This window comes from Daldinia decipiens, assembly GCF_022478715.1.
Source record: "Daldinia decipiens strain CBS 113046 unplaced genomic scaffold F4813scaffold_49, whole genome shotgun sequence".
NCBI lineage: Eukaryota > Fungi > Ascomycota > Sordariomycetes > Xylariales > Hypoxylaceae > Daldinia > Daldinia decipiens.
The window spans coordinates 29,511-52,594 of record NW_026054592.1 but is presented as its reverse complement, the minus strand read 5'-3'; the positions used below and the strand labels follow the sequence as shown (position 1 = coordinate 52,594).

The window sequence follows — 23,084 nt, the reverse complement described above, 5'->3', positions numbered from 1 at the left end:
ACAATCGAGCAAACAAGACAGGTATATTATAGTACATAATTACTACAAGATGGTCTTTGAGTATCCAACCTTCGTCTCATCTCTTACGTCGTACGGAAAGGGAAAGTGTATTAGATCATAGATCATACTAGGAATATAGCCCGTCAGACCATTTTATCTCAAAGAGCGAAGTAATACAGTTAACTTAACCTCCAACACTTCTCGTAAAGTGTCCTACAATTACAGTAATAAGTCGAAAAACATGGATTACCTCGCAGCCATAAACGTACTGACATTTATAGCCGTGCTGACTTGCAGATTCCTCATGATTGGTCATTGTTAACATGGAATCCATGGTCGAACCGTACTGTCGGGTCAGCCTTCGCCTCCGTCGAACCCCGATTTCGTATCTCACAGACCTATTTTCACGTGAGAAGCACATCGAGAGGTCCTCTCTAGCCTTGCTTGGAGATCGACCCAAAGTTCTGCTATGTCTGGAAAAGAAGCACCCCGGTCGAAAAGGGATAAGGTAGCCGATGTTGCTCGGCCCGCGGAAAACTACTTGGGCACCATTTATACTGACATTCTCGTTTCTCCACTGTAGATGCCAGTCTCACAGAAAAGAGACACATATGTGGACGCCGTTTAAAGACTATGGATTGGCCGAGTGGATCTCGGTGCTCCCCTGTATAGACAGGTATCGTCACATACCAACATCTTGTGTGCGCCCCTCCTTGTGTTAATCTTCTCTCCAATCCCAGAGCGGGCTGTGGGGAGAGAAACCAGTACGATTAAGATAAGATGTACTCTTTGCAGGGACCGTCTTAGATATTCTATCGGCTCACCATGAGGAAAATTTATCTCGGGCCAGTGCATGGTGAGGGTTCATCCGATTGTTTGTGCTGTTTAGGCATTGCCGTGATTCCCTCTCTAGGCACTTAGGATACCTAGCTGGATTTGTGATTCCGAATCTACCCTATATCGGCATGAGATCTAGCCGACTTATAAACTTGTTCATCCCGCTAGGACTTTTCTCTTTCAAATCGTTGTTAGCCGGAGCCGACAAGAGCCATGCGATATGGGTAATCCTACGGATTACGTCTCGGGCCGCTGCTCGCAGATCTTTCTCATATACAAACCTTCCTTCGCGGGAAGCGGCGTCTTCTTGGCCTTGTTCGCCGTTTTGATTCCGATCACATTAGCCTTGGGGATCAAGTACAAGAGCTCTGTTTTTGCTACGGCGGTGGTGACGGGACTCACCTTGGAAGTGATGGGCTATATCGGCAGACTCCTGTTGCATAATACCCCGACCGATAGGAGTGGCTTCATTCTATTCTTGATCGGAACTATCGTGGGCCCGACATTTATCTGCGGCAGTATATTCCTTATACCGCCGCAAATTTTTACCATCTACGGCGAAGAATTCCGCTCATGGAGACCGGTTTGGTATTCATTCGTACTCTATGTGCTTACAGCTGTATCGCTTGTACTCGAGTTGGCTGGGGTGCTTGTCTCGACAATTCAAGATGGCATAGGAAAAGTAGGGTGTTACACTTGTGTTTAGATATGGTCTATGGATCTGACTTCTGTCTAGGTTGATATAGGCTCCCATGTCCTCGTCGCTGGGCTAGTTATTCAACTTGTTGCCCTGGTTATCTTTATTGGTCATGCTATCCTGTTCGCGATTGCCGTGCAGACGAGGCACCATATGTTGGATATTAAATTTGCCAGCATATACAATAGCAGGTCTTTCAAGGCCTTCTTGTTTGGTAAAGAAACGCGATAACCACATACCTACGGAGTCCTAATAGGCTAACTTTCAAACAACGCATAGCATTCACATTTGCGGTTCTCTTGCTCGTCCTGCGAACAGCCTATCGAATCGCGGCGATTGCCGAGGGATTCAACAGTTCGATCGCACAGTCGGAAACGCTGCTACTTATACTCGACGGGTTAATGGTACTGCTTGCCACTTTGATATTGCTGGCATTCTTCCCGGGACGAATTCTACGAGACTCAGGATCCCAGACATTACCTCGTAGATCCCCCAGGACGCCACTTCAACCAATACGGGTAGCTCCGTACGACTTGCCGTCGACACGAAGCAGCCCGACTTATAACCGAACCAGTATCAAGTCTTCTACACCAGGCTATTCTCTAAGGAAGTTAGCACCGCCTCTTTTAAGGAATATGGTGGACAGTGACGCCTTGTGGTAAACGGGGGCGTTATATAAACCAATTTCGGAGATCACATAAGGGATCATATGGAAACTCTATCAGTAGTATGAAGGGGGTTATCTAAGTAGCACATAGCGTTCTCAGCCGCCACTGGACAGGCTGGTTGTGGTGGCCTTGCGGTGAACATTTTCTATTATTCTCATATACCCTTCATTTGGATATAGTAGGGGCTGGCCTTAGGGGTACTGGGGCGTCACTCATTTAGAATTGCTTATTCTTAGGTTACGTAGGCATGAATTCAGGCGTTGAGGGCATCTCCTTTTAGGCAGAGCGTAAGGTTATATGGGTTTGTGTTGTAGATTTATTTACCTTGTTTCTGAACCATATTATTATTGTGTCTTGAATAATTTCTTGCACAATACAATCTAAATTGACTACTATTTTCTATGCTATGAAGATGTTTATACCGTGCCTTGATAAGGCCTATGCGTACGATGCGACAGGTTTGTGTTTCTTAACTTTTACTTAGCCATATTTCTGGGTCCAATATAGATGCTTTTAGGAAGAGTTCAAGTGCTTGAGCTAGAATTATAACCAACGTAGTGCCTACGATGGCTTAGTGGGCATACATTGTGATTTTCTTTAATAGTGTTCCAGCTGAAACCCATAGACCGACTTGCTTCCTATCTATTAACCAGCTCTACGATCACGACGCGAACAATATAATACCTCACGTACCCGATAACGTTCTAATATGTCAGTAACCACCTCGTCTCCGATAAACAGGTAGTCCACCGCAAAATCTTCGTCCCAACCCTCGGTCCTGGCCCTGCTGTCGGCACCAGGATGAGCCAACCACCGGTTCGGGTTAGTACCGCCCCTTACTTACATGTCCTACACTATAGGTAAATTGCTTGCCCTTATTGCTTTCCCTGAGTTAGGCTAGCTACCTAGCTCCTACCTACTTACTTGTACATACAGCGCTTTCCTGGCAAAGAATAGAATGGATGGATCAAGGGCAAATATTGCTGAGGTCATTATTAAATTTACATCCTGACGCCGAGAATAAGTGCTACTTGGATAATCGCTAAGCGGTATGGGGAGGAGCATAATAGGAGTAATGGCCATTTACGTACCTATGTACAGAAGAATCAATGCCATCGTAAGCAGTGGGTAGCTATCGAGCTAGGAATATTTGCCGGTCAAGGAGTTCTTGTAATTACCTAGCCAGGGGCATGAGGGGTGCAGCGAGTTCTATCCCTTGCGTGGGAAGATGAGCCAATTATCTTCAACGTGCGCCACTACTACATGAGGTAGGCATGTAAAGTGTAAAGTTTTAGATGTTCATAGGTTGAGCGACTTAATCAACGCTTTAAAGCACTTACCCTTTTCCTACGCAGTTGGCGTTGTCCTAAAATGCTAAACCCAACCAGTTTTCTAGGTTAGTGCTTTAATAGTCTTATATAAGACATGCTGAAGCATCGCTCCGTGATGAATCTGAATCATGTATTAGTGATGTTGCAGTGATTAGAGTCGAGTACTAGTAATTATGGCCATGAGAGACCGACTTGCGTTTAGTACCTCGAGTGGAGGTCCTCGACTGACGGAATAGTATAATAATATAAGAAGCACTACCATAAGAGTCAAAGGCCGGCATGATATATTTTAACTGTACTTAGGAATAATAATAATTTAGGGGTTGATATTATAGTATAGTTACTGGGAAAGAGTATAGAGTTATCAAGAAAAATACTATACACGCTCCAAGTCTTTTCAATCACTTAAAGTCTGGGTTCCAAACCTTACGACAACCAAACTTATGACGACCGGTATCTTCTTGGTACTGCCCTAATAATAACACCACATTGTCCTATATCCGTTTACTTTAGAAAGCTTCAATTCAATATTTGGCACAATACGCTTTGTCTATAGAACATTCGCTTGGCCTTCCACAAAGCCCCGGTTCAATACAATCGAATACCATAATTCCTTGTATTATATTTCTATGGTATTACAGGCATCTTCAAGATGATAACAATGATTTTGTTTCACAACAACACGTTCTTTAACTTTAAAAATAGCCTCATTGTCTATTGTTTCCAGTGAAACAAACTCTTCTATATTCTATAGGAAATCTAGCTATGAGAAGAAAGTATATATAATATGGATGTAGAACCCAGAGCTTTCGAGTTTTTTCTCATCATCTCACACAGATTCCATCTTATCAACCTTCTACTTAACAATAAGAACTACTGCTCTAACAAGCTTAACCATCTATAATCTTCGGCTGCCCAATTAGTAACCTTTCCTCACATACTGAACACTTTATTCAAACATAACCAAAATGGGGAAATTTGAATCTACAGGCCCTTCAAGCGCCGCTGCGCAACTTTCATCTGACAATACCCTTAGCGGGTTCTCTTTGCCCGACCCCGGCTTTGACCCTACTAACAACCATGCTATCAAGGCTTACTACGAGAAGAAAGAGAAGAAGGGTGTCCTTGCCGACGAGGATGGTATCGAACCAGATGTCGAAGAAGAGGCTGAGCGAGCAGTCACTGACTGGGAGGCGGCAGTCGGTCGAAAAGCGACCGAAGAAGAGCGCGAAAATATGATGGCGAGAATTCGACAGATTCGTGCTGGTGAATGGCTAGAAGGCGCAAAAGCGCAACTCGTCGGGAAGGCTACTGTCCCTATCGCCTGGTTCAACCGTCTTGTGGCACAGAACGAAGGGGTTATCCATTTTGTTGCCCAGAAATCTGTTGAAATGAAGCAACGGAAACAGGAGGCTAACGAGAAAATCGCGGAGCTCCTAGAAGAAATCGAGAAGCTAAAGGATGCTCAAGTGGCCAGCGAGGACAGCAGCAAACTAAAGGCCCAGATCGAAGAATTAGAGAAAGAAGTCTCCAGGCTACAGGACGAGCTTAACAAGGCCGAAGAACAAATAAAGAAGCTCAAGGAGGAGAACGACATCCTAAAGACACAGCTTAAAGAAAGCCAGGACCGCGAGAAAGACCTCCAAGATAAATACGACAGGCAAACATCCGAGCTAAATGCTTGCTACAGAAACCTGCGGGATCGAGAGGACAAGATTGAACAGCTCGAGGAAGAGGTGAGAGAAATGCGGAGAAGGGAACGAGCTGTTAGAGATGAAAACACGAGACTCGAGAAGATGATCGCCGAGCTAAAGCGCAGGCTCGAGGACTCCGAGAACAAGAACAAGACAACAGCAAGTCCCGCTCCCGGCCCGTCTGCTGAGTTCGACACTATGAAGATACTTCGAGAGCTCAAGGAGGCGAAGGAGAATAACAAAGACTTGAAAGAGGAGACCAGAGAGCTCCTTGATCGATGGATGGCCCAGGTTGGCGACACAAACAACCTCCTAGAGTTCTACAACGCCGTGGGCGAGGTAAGACAATCGATGGGCAGGTTAAAGCAACGGGTCCTCGACTTTTACACGAGTCTTGGATACGACAACGACCACGTCCGATCAGCGGGAGAGGCTCTCGATAACCTCGAGGAGCAGATGAGGGAACAGCCTGCACAACCGCTCGGCGCCCGACTCTGGGGTCTCAAGCTCGTCGCCGAGAAGCAGATGCTCGAAACGCAACTAATGACGCAAGTGGTTAGGAACGACACCCTGGACATGCAGATGCAAATGGCCAAGACGGACGAGCAGATCGACATGGAGATACGCATGAAGTACAACACATACAACGACGCCGAGATCAACAAGCGGGTCGAGGAACAGACACAGCTGTCCCGGGTGCATCGCCGTAAATTGGCTAGGAAGATGTTCGAATGTGGCCAAAGGTTGGCCATGATCGCTGCCGCATGTCCTGACCAGCCGACTCGAGACGCTATCACGACTGCATCTGACGAATGCCTGTCCCCGGCTGCTCTGATGAAAACGCTTCCGACGTTTGAAGAGTTGTACTAATTGTCTGTAAACATCGCGTCTTCAAAGTTGTCCTCGCTACCACCTCTAACGATAGTTCCTACAAATGCGGGCTTAAACCAGAGCAAGTAGCTGTTAATATCCTATAGAGCAGCCGAGTGACACTAAGAGTAGGGTCGGGAAAGGGGGGCTATTCGGTAAATTGCCTAACCTAGGCGTCTGTGTATAGGGATCTTCACCACGTTTCTTCAATTGCTTACTCGTAAGTTCTATTTTAGTTAGTAGATGATTGTTTAGTTAATGCATTAGTGGAATATTTCTTGTAAAACCTACGATTTCGCACCTACATACATCATGTGTTTTAAAGTGAAAACTTGGACGTCGTCGCGAGGCCGAGCTTCTCCGCCATCCCTATACGAACGTTCCACTTCGGACCGTTCCCAGTCATTATATGCTGGTTACCTCGGACGCTCTCGTTGCTCTCTTATTGACGTGGTGCTAATCTAGTCGGTGTTTTCTGGAGTCCTGCAAGATCGATTTGCAGCGGTCGTATTAATGATGCGGGGAAAGCTCTCTAGCAAAACATCTACGATGTAACTCGAGGCTTGAGCTTGCTCCGAGAGGAAGCCCGGAGGCAAAGAGACCTTTGACAGACAAGGATCGTGAATCCGTGATAAAGGATGACAGGATAGTTGCAGAGCTATGTATATTGTTACCCTCTCCTCGAATTTCCTTGTATTTCGGTTCTCTCGACGGAATTTTTACCCCTCGTGTACCTTGCATATGTAAAATAAGTGGTTAACCAACTTTGAGGCGGCTATGTACGGACTGGAAGGGAATGATGTTTTCGATAGCGGAACATGACTCCGTAGTTGAAGGACCGGAATAAAATAGGGTCACAGCAGTGTTGTCACGTTATGCATCCCCGGATGCATGAAGGAAATTGGGTGCAAATGCTTCCTTGTTGAACAGTAGCGTCCAGAATCTCCCGAGTTCCGTCTTAGCCTGCCTATCTACCTCTCGTATTGACAATGTGCTTTGGATAGGTACCTAAGGCTCTGTCTGAACAAGCTCAATAGCTTATGTAAACGTCGCATAGCCAAGAGATGCCGATAGTAGGGGTTTGTTTTCGACCGGGGGTATGGAACGCCATTAATTATCGTGAGAAGTAGAGTTGAGCTTGATTTTGCAGGCATGTCGGCTACCGCTGCAACTACCGTAGATCGCACGACGTCAAAAGAAGTCTCCGAGGACTCTCATGTAGCTACAAGCTTTATTAATCTGGGGAGACACTTAGGAATAAAGTGCCTCCATGGTTTCCCCAGATTTTCGCTCGGCAGAATACGGTGGGATGTTCCTTGTGATATGCCAATGTAACCTGCAGGCCATCGCTACAAATTAATTTCTGTGAATGCATAAGCGATTCTCACGCAGCCGAATGTTGTAAATAATTAGGATAAATGGACGTTGGTGTATCCCGAAGAAACGTGGCGCCACCCCAATGCACCGACACTATTAAGCTGACGGTTATTATGGGAGAGAACATGTGAATTAACAGGCATATTGAGTTTAGTGAGGCTGACCTTTGCATATCATGTTATTGTTTAGGTGAAGGGATTGCCGAAGATTATGTATAATTAAATCGACTGCGCAACCCGATGAAAATACCTATACATCAGGTAAAAGATGAGCGACTATGTTGATATATATATGGTTAGTCTTGTGAAAGGTCGTATCGGTTCTTGTTTAGACTTGATCCTCCCCGTGAGTGAAGATCCGATCTAGTAAAAACATTCGAAGACTTCTTAAAGACCATTGCTACGGAAGAGCGAAAACCATCACGCTAGCTAAACGTGAATATATCTGTTCTTCTTTACGGTGCCATTGCTGGGTATGTATAACTTATAGAATTGGCCTGATGTGAAATCATCAGTTATAATTGATTGGCAAAAGACTTAAGTTAGAGATTAGAACCGAACCGAGTAGGTATGCGAAAGTTTTCATCTTGCCCCGATCTAGATTGTCGGAGAGATCATTCAGATAGATCCGGCATGTTACATGGCACTCTTCATACAAAGAGCCTCATAACTTGTAGGATCAATCCTCTTACTATGTATAGAAGACGCACGTATTCGATCTAGAGCTGAGGTCGAGTTAAAAGATAAGCAAAATACCCCCGACAAAGAAACCAGCAACGCGGGTTGAAACAGTTAATAAGCAAGCTGTAGGACATCTTGGTCCCTTTCGGGCCTGGAGTAAATTAGATTCTTCGTTTTTTTCTTTTTGATACTGACTGCCTAATTGAGCTTGTCGGTGGGATAGCTATTGACTTGTATTGGGAACGGCGAGCATGTCATAGTCGGGGCTTGTTGTGTTATCCGACTTGCCCGTAGAGGTGCTACTGTTACGTTGGTCTTTTTTAATTGCTAGGCCATGTTCCAGTCTAAATGGTACATAATTAAAGATCGCTTCTTGAGCCAGTAGGAGAATTCCTTCTCACTATAACTAGCGTATGTAGTCTTTGTTGGCTAGTCGAAATATTTTAGCCGCCGTGGGGTGAACGAGCGCTACTTGAAGCTTTATGGTTAGATTAGTCGTAATGAGGTAGGTGGAACAGATCTGATAACGATATACTATGTAATAGGACGTGGTCTTTCACATGCTGACAAAGTCGCTGACATGGTCTCGGACCGTCTGACAAATCTCCATGATTTCTAAAGATGTAAGAGAAGCAAATCGCACAGCCAAGCAAAACATTTTCCTACCTAAAGGCACGCTTAATGTTGATCCAAGGGCAACATACCGGAGTCCTTAAACACCAGGGATCCGGTAATCAAAATGACGCGGAGAGAATGCCAAGGGTCAAGGGTCTGCGATCATGTATGCTGATTAAGCCAGCGATGACATCTCGCCTCTGGATAAGTATAGATGAGCTGTTACCATGATGGTACATCGAGCTACGAAGCAACGCAACCCGATCCCTGGATTCGCAGCTTGGGAGATGAATCTAATCTGGTCGGAAGTATACTCAGCCAGGATGAATGATCTCGGGTTTTATCAACTCCCCGGCTTGACAATAAGGTTTTCTGTAGTGTTCGAGGAACCAGGCACCGTGACAAAGATAGCGTAGACCACAGTTTAGTACAATCCTTCTCGTCGTAACTCATACACCCTAGCACCCGAAAGCCCAAGTCGGTAATATTAAGATGTCGCTTACCTGGGATTCGAACGGATCCCACGGTGTTCAACGGCAGGATCACAAAACATCTGTGGCGTGGATGTCTAGGAGACACTCACACATAGCTAAGGGGCGTCGATCCTCGCACGGAAAACCCCCAGGACTTCGTATAGGTAGGCAGAGAATTACTAATTCATGTCCTAATCGGGATGAAAACTTGTTGGCGGTTATGAATTGTCCGGTACTTTACTTGGACAAGGTTCATAAAACCGATGTATTTATCCAGATTATTATTGACTTCCGATAGTAGTATAGCTGGTTTGGGATTACGAACAAGGTTATCATAAGGTTAGGTACCAAGGAGAAAATAGAAGGTTGAAAAGAGAAAGAAATCAGGGAATGGGACGAATCGCAGCAAAGTCCGCTAGGGCTGCAAAGCATTAGAGTACCGAAGGTACCTACTTCCTCTATTCGGTACGGGGTACGGAACGGGGTATTGGTTGTTGCGGCCCACTAACTTGGGCACTAAACTAACATCCAATAGCTTTCAATTAAGGCCCCTGCTAGCCTATAAACCCTACCTTATGCAGTGCATACATATACCTATGTACCGGTAGCCTGTAAGGTAGGTAACACCCTAGATCCCTGACAGCCGGTACCAAATGTTTCTGAGTGTTACACTCACCCTCACCCTCACCCTCACCTTTATCATCATCTTCACCATCTTCACCCTCCTTCTTCACTACGTCAACCCGTCAAACCAAACACAGCTATTCTAAGGCTCCAGAATATCAGCCCACATATCCACATAGTCCACATATCCCATGTATGTTCTTTCTTCTATTTTCCCGAATAGTACTATACGATCTTATTAATTCAGCCTAGTCCATAGGTCTGCCGACCTGGCCCTAGAAATGCAAGCAGCCATGTCACTTCGGCTTCATAAGCGTAACCTCGCTCCGTCCACACACCTCTGCATACCTTAGTCACTCTCGCGAATCACGCTTTGCGGGAGGTTTATTACTATACCTCCGAATGTAGCACCATATCTCCTTCACTCCAAAATGTAACATGTTCGCTACCAGGAGCAGGGCTAGCCCACCACTATCGGTGAGGCCATCTAGCCCCTGTCTGATACCGATTGCATGCATATAGAGTTGTTAATCATGGTTCTCGCTGATGGCTGATGGGTGAATCAATCCCGCGCCCTATATGGTACTTCCTTTTTGGGCATAGAGATCCAGCTAAGTGTATTCTCTAACGACCGTGGAAGACCACGGCCACACGGACACGTGCTTCGCCAAGTTATTCGACTCCGACAAGACTGAGAGCTGCCATGATTTAACTCGGGCTGTGCCCGTTCACTTTTTCCCCCGAGCCAGGAAGGATTGCGTTGAGAATAGTTGATAGATTACGTCCACCTCCAAGGTGACCTATTAGCTGATCCGCCTCATCCTTTGAAGACTCTGATATTATATCAACGGCTCTCCACTCGGCCCCGATCTACCTACGTACAAACAAAGGTGTGGTGCCTCAACAGAAACGCGTACTCGCGTATACTGATAGCACATCATACCATTGTTATTTTATAAGACCTATCCTCCTCGTTCGTTTCTTGGGGGTTCTGATCGTAAGCTCAACGCATCGTCTCATTATTTCGAAGTCATCACCACCATTGCAACCATGAGTTCGCCAACATCCGGGACGGCGTCGGCGGCTGCTTCTGAATCTTCTGCCGCCGCTGCTGCCGCTGCCGCCGAAGCAGCAGCATTCTATGAATACATACAGGACCGACATGTTAGGAACGAAAAAGTCTTGGTATACTACGCAGCCGGACTGAGTTCCCTTATTGGCCTCTTCATCATTGGTCACTGGCTTCGTTTAATAGCCGTCAGACTCGGTTGGTCTCGTAACCCGATATTTCAACCTCTTATTGCTATAGCAAGGTGAGCATGCCCGTCGCAAGAGATGGAAGCGTTCTAACCCAGTATTTCCTCAGAGTTTCTAGGAGGATATTTATACAAAGCGTACCTGGCTTTACCTCTATCGGACATGCCGCTGTAGTGACCGCCTATGTAGCTCTTAACGTCCTGTTTAGCTTCTACAACGTCAATTACAGCATGGCTACCGATTTATGTGCCCGGTTTGGCTGGTGAGTTCTTATAATACCACTTCTATTTGCCGCGCTAATGTGTGATATGTCAGGATGGCAACGGGGAATATGGTCTTAGTAGTCTTTCTCGCGCTGAAGAACACACCTTTAGCGATTTTTACGGCTTACTCTTATGAACGACTCAACGGCTTACACCAAATTGCCGGGTACACCACATTGGTATACACCATCTTGCATGGCAGTATATACTCAGCCTACTTTTTAAACCAAGGATTCGTTTACGTCCTCCAACTAGATATCGTCACTGCCGGTATTATCCTCGGATTTGCCCTACTCTTCTCCGTTCTCGCTGGTGCGATCTTGAGGCACTTTCACTACGAGTCCTTTTATGTTGTACACTTGGCCCTCTTTATTGTCATTGTTGTCACTATGGGTCTACACCGTCCCAATTTCGACCCCGACAAGACATTGTACGCGACCGTAATTATTGGTGCGTTATGGTTTTCCGATCGCCTCATTCGATTTTGTCGACTTGTGTACAACAGTATCAACAACGAAGCCACAGTCTACCCTCTTCCGAATGGCGGTACTAGAATAGTGCTCAAGAAGCCTCTCCTACGTGCTCGACCTGGAAAGCACTGCTATGTCTGGCTACCGCGAATCCGCACCTTTGAAACTCACCCCTTTACAATTGTCGCTAGCGAGCCTATGGAGCTCATTATCAACACATATAGTGGCTTCACTAGGGCTCTCCATCAGTACGCACTGAACAACCCTGGAGCACGTCTTAAGGTCTCCGTGGAAGGTCCCTACGGCACACTGCCCGATCCTATGGATTTCGACAGAGTCGTATTGGTCGCAGGCGGCTCTGGCGCGACGTTCACATTCGGAATGGCAGCTGATATGCTGGCACGAATGTCTGAAGATTCCAAACAGCGGATTGACTTCATCTGGGCTGTTAAAGGTCATGGTAAGCGATCACACTTAATAACTTTTCGGGATTAGAAGCATATTAATTCGTATCTAGAAAACCTAACGTGGTTTACGCAACAGCTTCAAGCCCTCAGCAGCCACGTTCACGCTCCGAAAGTTGCCCTCAAGCTGCATATTACTCGAATGGCATCTGCATCGCCTACTAGCCGAGATGACTCCATAGAACGACGTTCAGCATCGGTTACCTCTACAGATATAAACCCGTCGTCTCTCGAAAAGGGCGCTGACCATTCTGCCATCAGCGTCCCCGGTTCTTCAACCGCTACTCGGGACGAGTCCGACAAAGATGAAAAGGATATAGATGCAACGCGACATATAGAGATCCCTTCGACGACTACAAATACGACGATGTTGCCTATTATTCATGGTAGGCCGGACACAGCAGCCGAGATCAGAGCCGCAGTAGAGTCTCTAGACAAAGATCAACGAGTTCTAATCGCTGCTTGCGGACCTAGCAGCTTGATTAATATAGTTCGCGACATTGGAGCTAGCTACATCAAAGTTGACGGACCTGCAGTTGAGATTCACTGCGAGCAATTTGGTTGGTGATTTGCGATTTGTTTACGAGCGTCACGAGTCGGGGGTTTTCCTTTTTCATTACGTGTCTGTGGGATACCTATGGGATACCTATGATGATCTATTGTCATCTATGTGGTTTTTTTTTCAATGTAGACGGCGCTATTGGATATATCACCTTACACCAGCTATCAGCCAGGGACTAAGGAGGCGTTTTTGGAATTCGTACTACGATCATCGATCTACATAGACATTGACACGTCATGTGTCTCTTATCACGGTTACAGATATATTATATTTGCTCCAATATATTCTCTAGATGTACGAGACACACTTACCACTGCAATCCGACAACTTAACACTATGAATAGAAAGTCAGGCATGTTTCTCGAAGGCCCGATGCAGTCGTGAATCCAGCCGTGATCATCGCCAGGGATGGGAAAAGCCCATCCCACAACCTGTGGAGCACATATTAGCACGTCAACAATCTGGAACTGAGTATCCATCGCTGCGCATTTTTTTTTTTTTTACATGCCTCATTAGTAAAGTCTTTTACGGGCCCGGCGCAACTTTTAGTCCACCAGTCGGGCCGCTCCAATAGATTTCACAGCTCACGTCTGATTAGGAAACTGGATGCTTGATCCCGGTCTTCTGATAACAAGAGCCGTAGATTTTGTTACAGTGTTAGATTGCGTTGTATCAAATGGAGATCATCCTTCAAGGGTACCTTAGCTACTTGCCCACCAAGCCTACTATGGCTACCATGGCTACCTTACCTACCTACCTAACCTAGTCAGCGAGCCACGGGGTAGGTTCATTACACCTATTCAAGCATAAACATCATATTATCGCTTCGTCCAATCAGGACTGTAAACGGCTGTGGTCTAGACGTATGCATATAAATGTCAGAAGGGCTACCAGAATGACAGCCATGAGCGTGGGGGGGCGTTTGCTTGTTAGTGGCTGGATGCATAGGAGGTAGATACATAGCCTACCCAATGTACAATACAGCACGGACAGACAAGACAGTCCCAACACCGGTACTTGCCTGGTCCCATGCACGTTCTGCGCTGCACGCTGTGTCGGCATCAAGTCATCAAATATGGGCATATCCGCATATCCTTCTTATGGTGAGCCAAGCAATTCACAGCCGTTTCTGTTAACAGCCCTCGATGCCCACGACATGACGAGGCCAAACTTCTCCCGGTGGCTCGGTAACAAACCAAGTAGCGCGCTGTTGCGCCCTTACGCCAGCACACGTAACGCGGCCAAATAGAGAGAGAGAGAGAAAGAGAGAGGATTGCGAAGATTTTCCTCGTCGACGAGTCTCTTCATCCTAGGTATTCTGCTCTGCTCTTTTGTCACACCCAACCCGGGCTTGGCCCGGCTTGTCATTGACTAGCCGGCGAATCCTCTGCGTTGGGCGGCTGACAGGATCGCCATCCCAACGCGGGCCTACCCGGATTTATAGCAGGAGCCGGAGCGTGCGTGCGTGTTGATGACGCGGGCAGGCTTACATGAGAATCTTATATCCCCACGAAGACCACCAACGCACCTATCGGCGCGGGTCCCCCTCAGCCTCGCTGGGCCTAGATTGCGCGGACGGCGTGTGACGAGAGATTCACCTGCAGCCAGCAGTCTAGGGATCGGGCGCCGGGGCCTGTGCGCCCCGAGGACCTACGGCTCGCGATGGAGTTTCTAGCAAGCCAGCCCAAGGCGCCGCGGGGAGAGATGGGCGGCGTCGAGGCCGTAGTTTTGTTTCTCCGGATGTCTCGGCACTCTATGGAGTTGCAAAGCCTGTCAACGGGTGTATATTATAGCTTCGTATTTTTAGTTTCTTCTGCATTAACTAGTGTGTGTAGTTAATAGTTAGTAGGTTAGAATACTCCTTACTTTTCATATAACTAGGCCTAATCCCGTAGACTAATTCAGATCTCATAGCATAGCACCGATTGACCCCTCTCGTTGGAGGCCTCACTTTCAAAGTGCGCCGCCCACTTACTTCCACGCGCAGCTTTTGATGATGATGATGATGATGACGACGACGACACGGCTCGATTCGCATCGCGATGTATTAGCTATACCGTTAAACCAACCACCTTAATGCATTCAATAACACCTAGTCCGCAGAGCTCTACCGCCAGATGCGCCTCTATCCCACTTGGCGGAACCAGGATGAACACCATCGTAGACGTGTTGAAATCGCTCATCACCAGTTAGTCGCGGCGCCGTGATTCGTCCCGGGGATGTGAAGTTTGATCTCTTGGCAAGCCACGTTCGATTCCATGATCTGACAGACCCCAACGCTTATCTCAACCAAGGTAGGTAATAAGTAGGACCTACATACATACCTACATACCTACATACCTACATAGGTACCTACATACAATCTAGTTGGCATGGCTTGTACGACAATTACGCACCGGGCTCGTCAGAGGGCCGCGTCAGACCCCTTCCATGTGGCTGCCGGGCCAAGAACGCGGGTATTTCTCCATTGGAATAGCTGATTCCTTGTGGGTATATGATGGATATCGAGACTGTAGTGGATGATGTTTCATTCATTTGGCTGGCGGAAATATCTACACGACATTTACTCCGTCTCCGGCACGCCCGGCGCCGATTCGGGAGATCGTCGGGTTTAAACCCGATGCTGGATGGAGTCGCGATAGCTTCATATTAGGTAATACTCTTCATTGTTAGATAAACTTCCTTATATACTTTAAATATTGTAAGTATGGTGATTTGTTACAGGTTTTACAGATCAGAATTTGTACCGGCAATTCGAAAAATTAGATTCTTATAATACTCACAACTGGGAGTATCGCGATGATGCTCATCTCTTTTTTTAGTCTTTTATTTTCTCGCGTATATAGTACTTTAGTTTATTTAGTTATGGGCTCCACTGTTTAGTTGATAAAGATACACCAAAAAGAATAATTCCACCAACGTGTGACGACCTTCGCAAAACCAGAACCATTCTTCCCGAGAGAGGAGGGGAATCGAACCCCCGTATTTGTAATGATAGTCACCCGGAATAAGAGGTCATTCGGGTCCTTTCCAATAGACTTGTCGTTGTGTGGGAATCGACTCTTTTAGTCTTTTATTCTCATGGATTAGGCATTAATGCTATAGAATTCAAGTAAACCCGTGAGCACAGCAGTTTGCCCACGTGGTACTTGATTCTATAGAATTGATGTTTTGATTCCTATAACTCGTGACCTGGCCTAGTCCTCTCCTCTCCTCTGATCCGAGACAACTTGTCAATGCAAAACGAGTCATAGGCCCAATTATCCAAGGAGCATTAAATAATAAATAATATACCTAGCTGGTCTCAGTCTTCAAAGCTCTAGGTTAGGTAGTTATTCCTTTTTCATCGCACCAATTATGTCCATGTTATGAAAACAACTATTTCGCCACTATAGAAGGCATCATAGACAGCAAAAGATAATAGTGTCAAGTATAGTATCCGAGTGTCTATAGGACCAAGGCAACTTACCCCTCTTCTTAACACGGGAATATGCAGGAACTAAACTTGCTACGCGCACTTTTGTCTAAGACTTACATCAAGAAGGTTTCATGTATAAAGGAGGTGGTTGATGCAAGCCGGTCGCGGGGCTTCATCCGTGCACATGTCTTAGATGTACGTCTAAACTTTTGCACCAACGATATTTTAAAACCAAGATTATTAAATCGGGATGATCGCTACTATTTCATGTGACGATATAGGCCATGGCTGCATTGCAGTTTCCAGTATCCATCTTGTATAACTTTTGCCGGATATGCAGCGATGTGAGACAGAAGTGGTGGCTATTATGGTGCTTTTTTCCCCCAGGCCTCCTAGAAGATCAATCGTTTCCTCCCTCTGTAGCCGGATTTAAAGATTGACTAGTATTACTATTATGTTCTATATTCCCTGGAAATGATAACGGGGATCTAGATACTATAACTTTGTACATCAACGTGCCCATACGTTATAATATTATTACTTGATGATGCCCCGACTGCTTTCAGATAAAACAATTTATAGTCAACATAAACATATATCGGTGTTAACCAATAGTCTTAATTTAAAGCAATCGGTATGGGCCTTTTTATTTGAGGGCAGGCTCTCAACAAGGTAGCGGACCTTTAACTCCGTAGTAAAGCCTCCTCCAAGTATTCACTGGCCAGGTTGCGGGGTGACAGACGAGGAATGATACTTGGTGGTGGCAGAATGGCGTAGTATAGAGAACACAGTGTACCATAGCATTACTTACACTACATGCTCTGATGAGATTAATATGTGTACATAACTTACTTCAAGCAATAAAAACAATCTCCATCCATAACAAACATGAGGATACTAACGCTAGGCTCCCCCAGCAGTGAGGATAAAGCGAGAGGCCATTACTGAGAATAGACACGCTTTGATGAATGGCAATGACTTCGGTATTAGCAAGAAATAATATAAGTAGCTGGTAAGTATAAGTGAAATCCAATTAAGTCAAGGGTATGTTAGTTGTCCTTAAGTGAAGCCAAAAGGTCCTATATGATAACAGGATATTGCAAGAGTATTGCTACCTGACTTGGAAAATACAATGTGTTCGGCGGTTTCTAGGCAAAGACTATATGATAGAAGCTCCACAATACCAAAAAGGCTCTATCACCACGTCCTTTGGATTACATTAATCCAGCTAAAAATTTAGCTGTACTTGGTTCGGAAACCCCTCATTGAACCCATCTAACAGCCTATTTTAGGTCGATGACTACCTAATTATTAAGAGTTTATAGACACTCGATATACGCCCCGATCTAATCCTTGAAGCAAGGGGGACGATGGGCTGGACAAGAATTTAAAGTAAAGAATAAAACAAGACAGTAGAAGTATGGACTCGAATACATTATCACTCTTCATAACTCTCTTAACTTAGACAGGTCTCTAATCATTAGTCTTATTGTAATGAATTGGCGAGGGATCCCTTGGGGGGGGGGCAATCCTCCTTACCCACTGATAGCCTATTCCAAATGCTTTTCAAACAATAACCTTTACTAGGATCTAATAAATTATAATATAAATAGTGTATAGAGGCATTCATATCTTATTGTATTCTCCTGTTGATTCGGTTATCCTGCTCTCTTCCATTGTGATTCTTAAGTGCCGACCTTTGGAGCACCAGGCAACCTTTGTCATTTGATCTAGGATCCAATATATGAGGGCAAATATTGGCCGAACTAATAATGTTGAGTAATCTTATACTAGATTAGGTAGGATGGTTAGGCTCAAAGAGCGCGAGCTCCTCGGCTGGCAAGAGGTTAACGCCCCGTTCTAGAGGTAAGGCGTTTCCTGGTGGTGACGTGATACTACAAGTTCCAAGCCAGATTCTCTGGATAATCACAAGGGCATGTCCGAATTATTCGAGCCGCGGCACCTAGAGAATATATATCTATTCGTTTACCGAGGAAGAGACTTTCCGGTGTTGTACTTTCCTGTTTTGCCATTCCTAGCCACGAAGGGAGTAATCTTGTCTTGAAACAACCTTTTACACTATAGTCAGAATTTATCGACCAAAGACTTTGAATGTGAATGTGGGAAGTAGTAAAATCAAGTGCTTAATACCTTGTAAACCAGGAAATTGGCAAGCCAGGAATCGATGAGAGTAAAGACATGACACTTTCACTATTTCGTAGTTTCATATAGAACTTGAGCCCGAAGTAGGTGATGAAGGTCAAAGCAGCGGATATTGAAATATAGAGCCAGATATAGCCAGAGACTACCGGCGACATCGTCGTATCACCAGAGCCTCCTGAGCCTCCTGAGTCTCCTGAGTCAGACGTGTTACCACTATCTACTGGTCGATATCGTAAGTCTCTCCAGTCGTTAGACCACTGAAAAATGGGCATAGAAAATATAGTCTGTTATATCTGTCAGAAAACTTACGACAGGGCACCTTTCTAGGAACCTACCGCCGTTGTCGACAGGGGAAGATAGATCATAGCCACGAAAGCGATACCAGTAGCAAATTTTGAATTCTCGGTGCTGGTCTGGGCTTCTTGCCTTGATAATTCACTCCTCATCTGCAAACTTATAAGTAAAGGGGGGTTATAACATGGACAGCTCTTGCTGAGGTATTGCGAAGACAACTCACTATATCTGTAGCAAACGAAATGTCCTCGACAAGGATTCGGCATTTAGAACTTTGGCCATTGAGCATCATAATTATATCGTTAAATCGCTCCGAAATTATCTCCGTCATCCTCGTCGAAGGTTCATCTTTGAGAGTCTTCAGCATCTGCAAATCCGAAAGAGCCTTGGATAACTGGAGCTTCGTGGCCTCGACTTCTTCCTCGGCCTTCCGGATGGCTTCTCGGGTCGACCTAACCTTATGGATGGTCTCCCAGCTGAAACGATCCTTCACTTCCTTAGCTTCTTGAAATGCCTTCTCTCCCATGAGAGTATCATATTGCAAGTGCCTTTTACTAATCATGGTACAAAGACGATCGTACTGTAACTCAACGTAGATGCTCAACATGAGAAGAGGATGTCCTATTGCGTCCTGATGAATGTTTACGAGCCCTTGTATCCTTCTGATTTGGTCATCTGAACAGCAGAACATAACAGCCAGCGTCAGGTTCTTCTTCTCGAAATGAGTTGCAGCCATGGCAAATGACTCTTCATCAGAATCCGGATTTACGACCGCAGTGTGCATCCAAATTTTCTCTGGGCCCTCTGGAAACTTGTACGTGCGAGCTACAGAGGTCAGTGACGTCTGCTTTCTTACCGCGAGCATTGGAAAATGGACAGGCAGGTGAAATGCTTCAACTACTTTCTGCCAACTTTCCGAAGAATCCTTGTCCAAAGGAATATCTGTGTATGCCGAGAGTACAGTACTGTCTGTGAGTTTTATATCTTCCGCCCTCGGAATACAGCTGCATTATCTCAATACGTGTAAGCCCCTAACCTAGTGTATAACATTCTCCGAAGGCATAAAAAATAAGAACGTACACTATTATAAACCCATTTTTAGGTAACTTGTCTATGGTAAAGTCGTTCCGAATGAAGTCCAAAGTCTAGTTAATCAAATATGAGCCAAAACAGTAAACGAGGTATACAAAATAGAGCCAAGTTGAATGCTAGAATTGGTGTAGTTTTACCTGTATCCAATTTTCCCAGCTTTGATGGTCCGGTAAATCAATTATCTCAGCATCTTGAACCTATTCCAAAAATTAGAACTTTTTTTCTTGTAGTCTTTATTACTAGTTCACTCACCGCATTTAATCCCCAGTTCTGGATAACTCTGCATTGTTGGCCCTTGGTACGAGCTTCCAGTTCGTAGTCAAACAAGTCGAGATTATTAGGAGCTATAAATGGATCGGAATCCGGAAACCACTCCATATTGGCATAGCTATACCTCGAGGGCTATAGTTCAATGCAAACGCAAACGCAAACAATGTCGTCTTGAGACTCAGGGGTATGTAACTACTTATATTGGGCGCGACCCATAATTAGGATAATATTTTCCGATGTCCAACTGCATGAGCTGAGGTTCGTGGCGCGGGCATCTTGCATGAGTATCTCGAAGTCTCATTGGTCCAGATCATTTTTTTTTTTTTAAAAAAAAAAAAAGAAGGCTACAGGCTGTGCGAGACCTCGGCGGTTATGTGGACATGAGCTTCGTGTCACCTTTATTTTATATCTACAAGAAATACACTAATTTATAATATCAGGGTTATTGGTGCATGTATGAAGGAATAAAGTCAATAAGACATCTCAAGTTAGATTTAGAGATAATTCTCCAACCCCTGTAAGGCCCTTGGGTATGTATGAAAGGGAGATTTTAGAACATTAAGTACAGCCGATGTTTGAATATCATCGTAGACACAATCAAATATTCACCATTAAAAGGCCGAAGAAGCTTACTTTTACAAAACCTTGTAGCTACCTAGATAAAGCAGTAGGTAGATGAGGTGAAGGTATGTATGTAAAGCTCCCTGCGAAATTGTGATTACGCACTTGTTTAATCAAGATAATCTCTATCGATATTTAAACAAGTATCAAACAGTGAGCGAAAAGAATAAAGTGCCAAAACGAATAATTAACAAAATAAAACAAAACTTTCGCAATAACAAGAGTAAAAAAGAATTGTATAAAAAAAGAAAAAAAAGAAACCCAACTCCCCCGGAAAGGCTCGAACTTTCAACCTCCTGATTAACAGTCAGACGCGCTAGCCAATTGCGCCACGGAGGATGGACTTTGGGAGACTTGCTGATTGGTTCAGCGAGTCAGCATTTTCTAGGACGGATCCCAGATCTTGCTTGTGATAACCCAGCTTGTAGTTTTTACTTATAAAGGTCAGTGCGCTGTCTAGGCGGGGTTCCCGAATATTACCCGGGTATATTTAGACGCATTTCTCTCCCTCAATGAAAAAAGATGCTCTTACAAATAAATAGGATGACAAAAGCGGTGGACATATATTATACTTAGAACTAATATATATGTTTTGGGAATATGTAAATTCGTGCTCTCATCGAGAAATAGGGAACGAAGTTACCCTATCCCATGTTTTCGTATCCACGAGCCTTGATGTCTAGACTAAGAGCATAAGGCAATAATTACGTTAACCATCCCCAAAACACTGTTCTTCTATGTCCAAAGCCAAAGTCAACTTAGAGATGAAGAATGGACCGTCCCGTTTTATTAATTTAGACTCTTAAAGCATTGTCGCCATAGTATGGCTACCTATATATGAGTCTCCCTGAAATCCACCGTTCTAGATGGTAATATCCATCTCTCTATTTGACGTGATCCGAGAGGGTATCCGTAAAGTGAAGGTCCTTAACGCAGCCAGAGATAGCGTCTAATTCCCAGTCTCAATTCCTTCAGATGTATAGATGTTTGTGTATGTATACACACTAAAATCCGAGCCAGCTTCTCAATCCCAAATCGAAAAGATATTGCTCCCCCTCTACCATCTAATACCCCAGCGTTACCGTTACTCTTCCCGTAAGCGATTGAAGAAAGCAATCGACTTCTCCTGATTCTTTGAACTATTGTGGCGCTTATCCTTCGACTCGTGGAAGTGAACTGCGACCACAAAGGTGAACTGCGGGAGCTGTTCCAATATCGTCTTGTAGGGCGCCTTTTCTTCTCGTCCGCGGTTGAACTTCCACGGAATGAAGGTATCTCGGAGGGCGTTGTTCTCCTTGAGCCACATGGTCCGCACACACTGAAGGAAACAGGTGATGTAGTGTTTCATGTATTCGCTCGAAATCTGCTCATATACTTGCAGTACGTCCCAATTCCGAGTCGATCCCTTTCTCATAGGCGCCATGTCGCAGGCAGTAGACAGCGCCTTGACTTGTCTGGCATCGTTGATGTCGACGAAGGCAGGAGTCTCCTCGGCAAAATGTCCAAAGAGGCCAGAAGCGCAAGCATCTTGATAATTCAAGTGGATCGAGGTACTGGTTAGAACCACAGTGCACTCTCTCCGCTCAATGATGTGTCGAAGTGACCACCGAGCAAAATCGCTGCCTCGAGGGTGTATGGGGTCGAACCCGAGGAATATGCTTCTGCTGACACTCAATGGGATGCTGCTACATTCGACAAGTTCCTGCAATCCAGGCTCGGCGTCCTCGCCACTACCGTCCTCACGACGCCCGAATTTACGATAGCTGTCCTCGTCGATGTGTATCGTATCGGTTTTCCGGTTAAACCACACAGGCGTATTCCAGAATGCTGTTTTCTCCACACGTCCATTTGCCAGGGCAAAGGCACGCGATTCTTGGCAGACCTGGGTGATCAGCGGAGGTTTGGCGGACATGGCGGGTGCTGTGCGTATCCGTTTCTGAATGCGGCTTGACTGAGACCACAAATAGGCCGAGTCGTGCATTTGGACAACGCGGCACGGTAAGCAGTAAGCCCATATCATTAAACGAAGTTCAGCTGGTAGACTCCGGAATTTCGGGAAGGTCTGGATTGCTCCAATGGAGTCCTCCATGATTGATTTCAGTCTGCTTGGAAACTGCCTTTGACGATGGAAAGATATTAAGCATGTATCCTTGAAATAAGACTCGAGAATTTGATCAAAAAGATGTTGTATTATTGCAGAGTTTCAACTGGGGGGCCCTTGTCTTGAAGATCTGAAATAAGTTATGGCCTTGCTCATGACCAACGGCTGTCCACGCCCACAGCCATTGCCAGTCGCCAGGACAACTGGCGATTCCCGAACAAACTGCTGCTAAAGTGGGCATTG

The 23,084-nt window shown here is 45.3% G+C and overlaps 5 protein-coding genes and 1 non-coding gene across 6 annotated transcripts; 3 read left to right on the top strand and 3 right to left on the bottom strand.

Moving 5' to 3' along the window:
• Nucleotides 1-916: 916 nt before the first annotated feature.
• Nucleotides 917-2,337, top strand: F4813DRAFT_258422 (RTA1 like protein-domain-containing protein). Its single transcript, XM_049240224.1, has 3 exons — nucleotides 917-1,519; nucleotides 1,574-1,748; nucleotides 1,814-2,337. Exons 1-3 carry the CDS (start codon nucleotides 1,058-1,060, stop codon nucleotides 2,194-2,196), a joined length of 1,020 nt encoding a protein of 339 aa, XP_049095287.1. The 5' UTR covers nucleotides 917-1,057; the 3' UTR covers nucleotides 2,197-2,337.
• Nucleotides 2,338-4,246: 1,909 nt separating this feature from the next.
• Nucleotides 4,247-6,324, top strand: F4813DRAFT_374954 (uncharacterized protein). The gene is made up of 2 exons (XM_049244967.1): nucleotides 4,247-5,767; nucleotides 5,873-6,324. Exons 1-2 carry the CDS (start codon nucleotides 4,502-4,504, stop codon nucleotides 6,095-6,097), a joined length of 1,491 nt encoding a protein of 496 aa, XP_049095286.1. The 5' UTR covers nucleotides 4,247-4,501; the 3' UTR covers nucleotides 6,098-6,324.
• A 4,193-nt stretch (nucleotides 6,325-10,517) lies between these two features.
• F4813DRAFT_258308 (ferric reductase NAD binding domain-containing protein) lies at nucleotides 10,518-13,012 on the top strand. The gene is made up of 4 exons (XM_049240223.1): nucleotides 10,518-11,179; nucleotides 11,233-11,385; nucleotides 11,439-12,316; nucleotides 12,374-13,012. The coding sequence occupies exons 1-4, from the start codon at nucleotides 10,917-10,919 to the stop codon at nucleotides 12,886-12,888; spliced, it is 1,809 nt and encodes a 602-aa protein (XP_049095285.1). The 5' UTR covers nucleotides 10,518-10,916; the 3' UTR covers nucleotides 12,889-13,012.
• Nucleotides 13,013-17,769: 4,757 nt separating this feature from the next.
• F4813DRAFT_374947 (uncharacterized protein) lies at nucleotides 17,770-20,347 on the bottom strand. The gene is made up of 7 exons (XM_049244966.1): nucleotides 20,102-20,347; nucleotides 19,987-20,046; nucleotides 19,838-19,902; nucleotides 18,981-19,761; nucleotides 18,799-18,909; nucleotides 18,452-18,747; nucleotides 17,770-18,371 (listed from the first exon to the last, which is right to left on the bottom strand). The coding sequence occupies exons 1-7, from the start codon at nucleotides 20,225-20,227 to the stop codon at nucleotides 18,287-18,289; spliced, it is 1,524 nt and encodes a 507-aa protein (XP_049095284.1). The 5' UTR covers nucleotides 20,228-20,347; the 3' UTR covers nucleotides 17,770-18,286.
• A 658-nt stretch (nucleotides 20,348-21,005) lies between these two features.
• Nucleotides 21,006-21,079, bottom strand: F4813DRAFT_t138. Its single transcript has one exon. It is a non-coding gene; the product is annotated as a tRNA-Asn (tRNA).
• A 745-nt stretch (nucleotides 21,080-21,824) lies between these two features.
• Nucleotides 21,825-22,829, bottom strand: F4813DRAFT_393766 (uncharacterized protein; the record flags this gene model as incomplete). The annotated part of the gene is made up of 1 exon (XM_049247469.1): nucleotides 21,825-22,829. One exon carries the CDS (start codon nucleotides 22,827-22,829, stop codon nucleotides 21,825-21,827), a length of 1,005 nt encoding a protein of 334 aa, XP_049095283.1.
• Nucleotides 22,830-23,084: the final 255 nt, after the last annotated feature.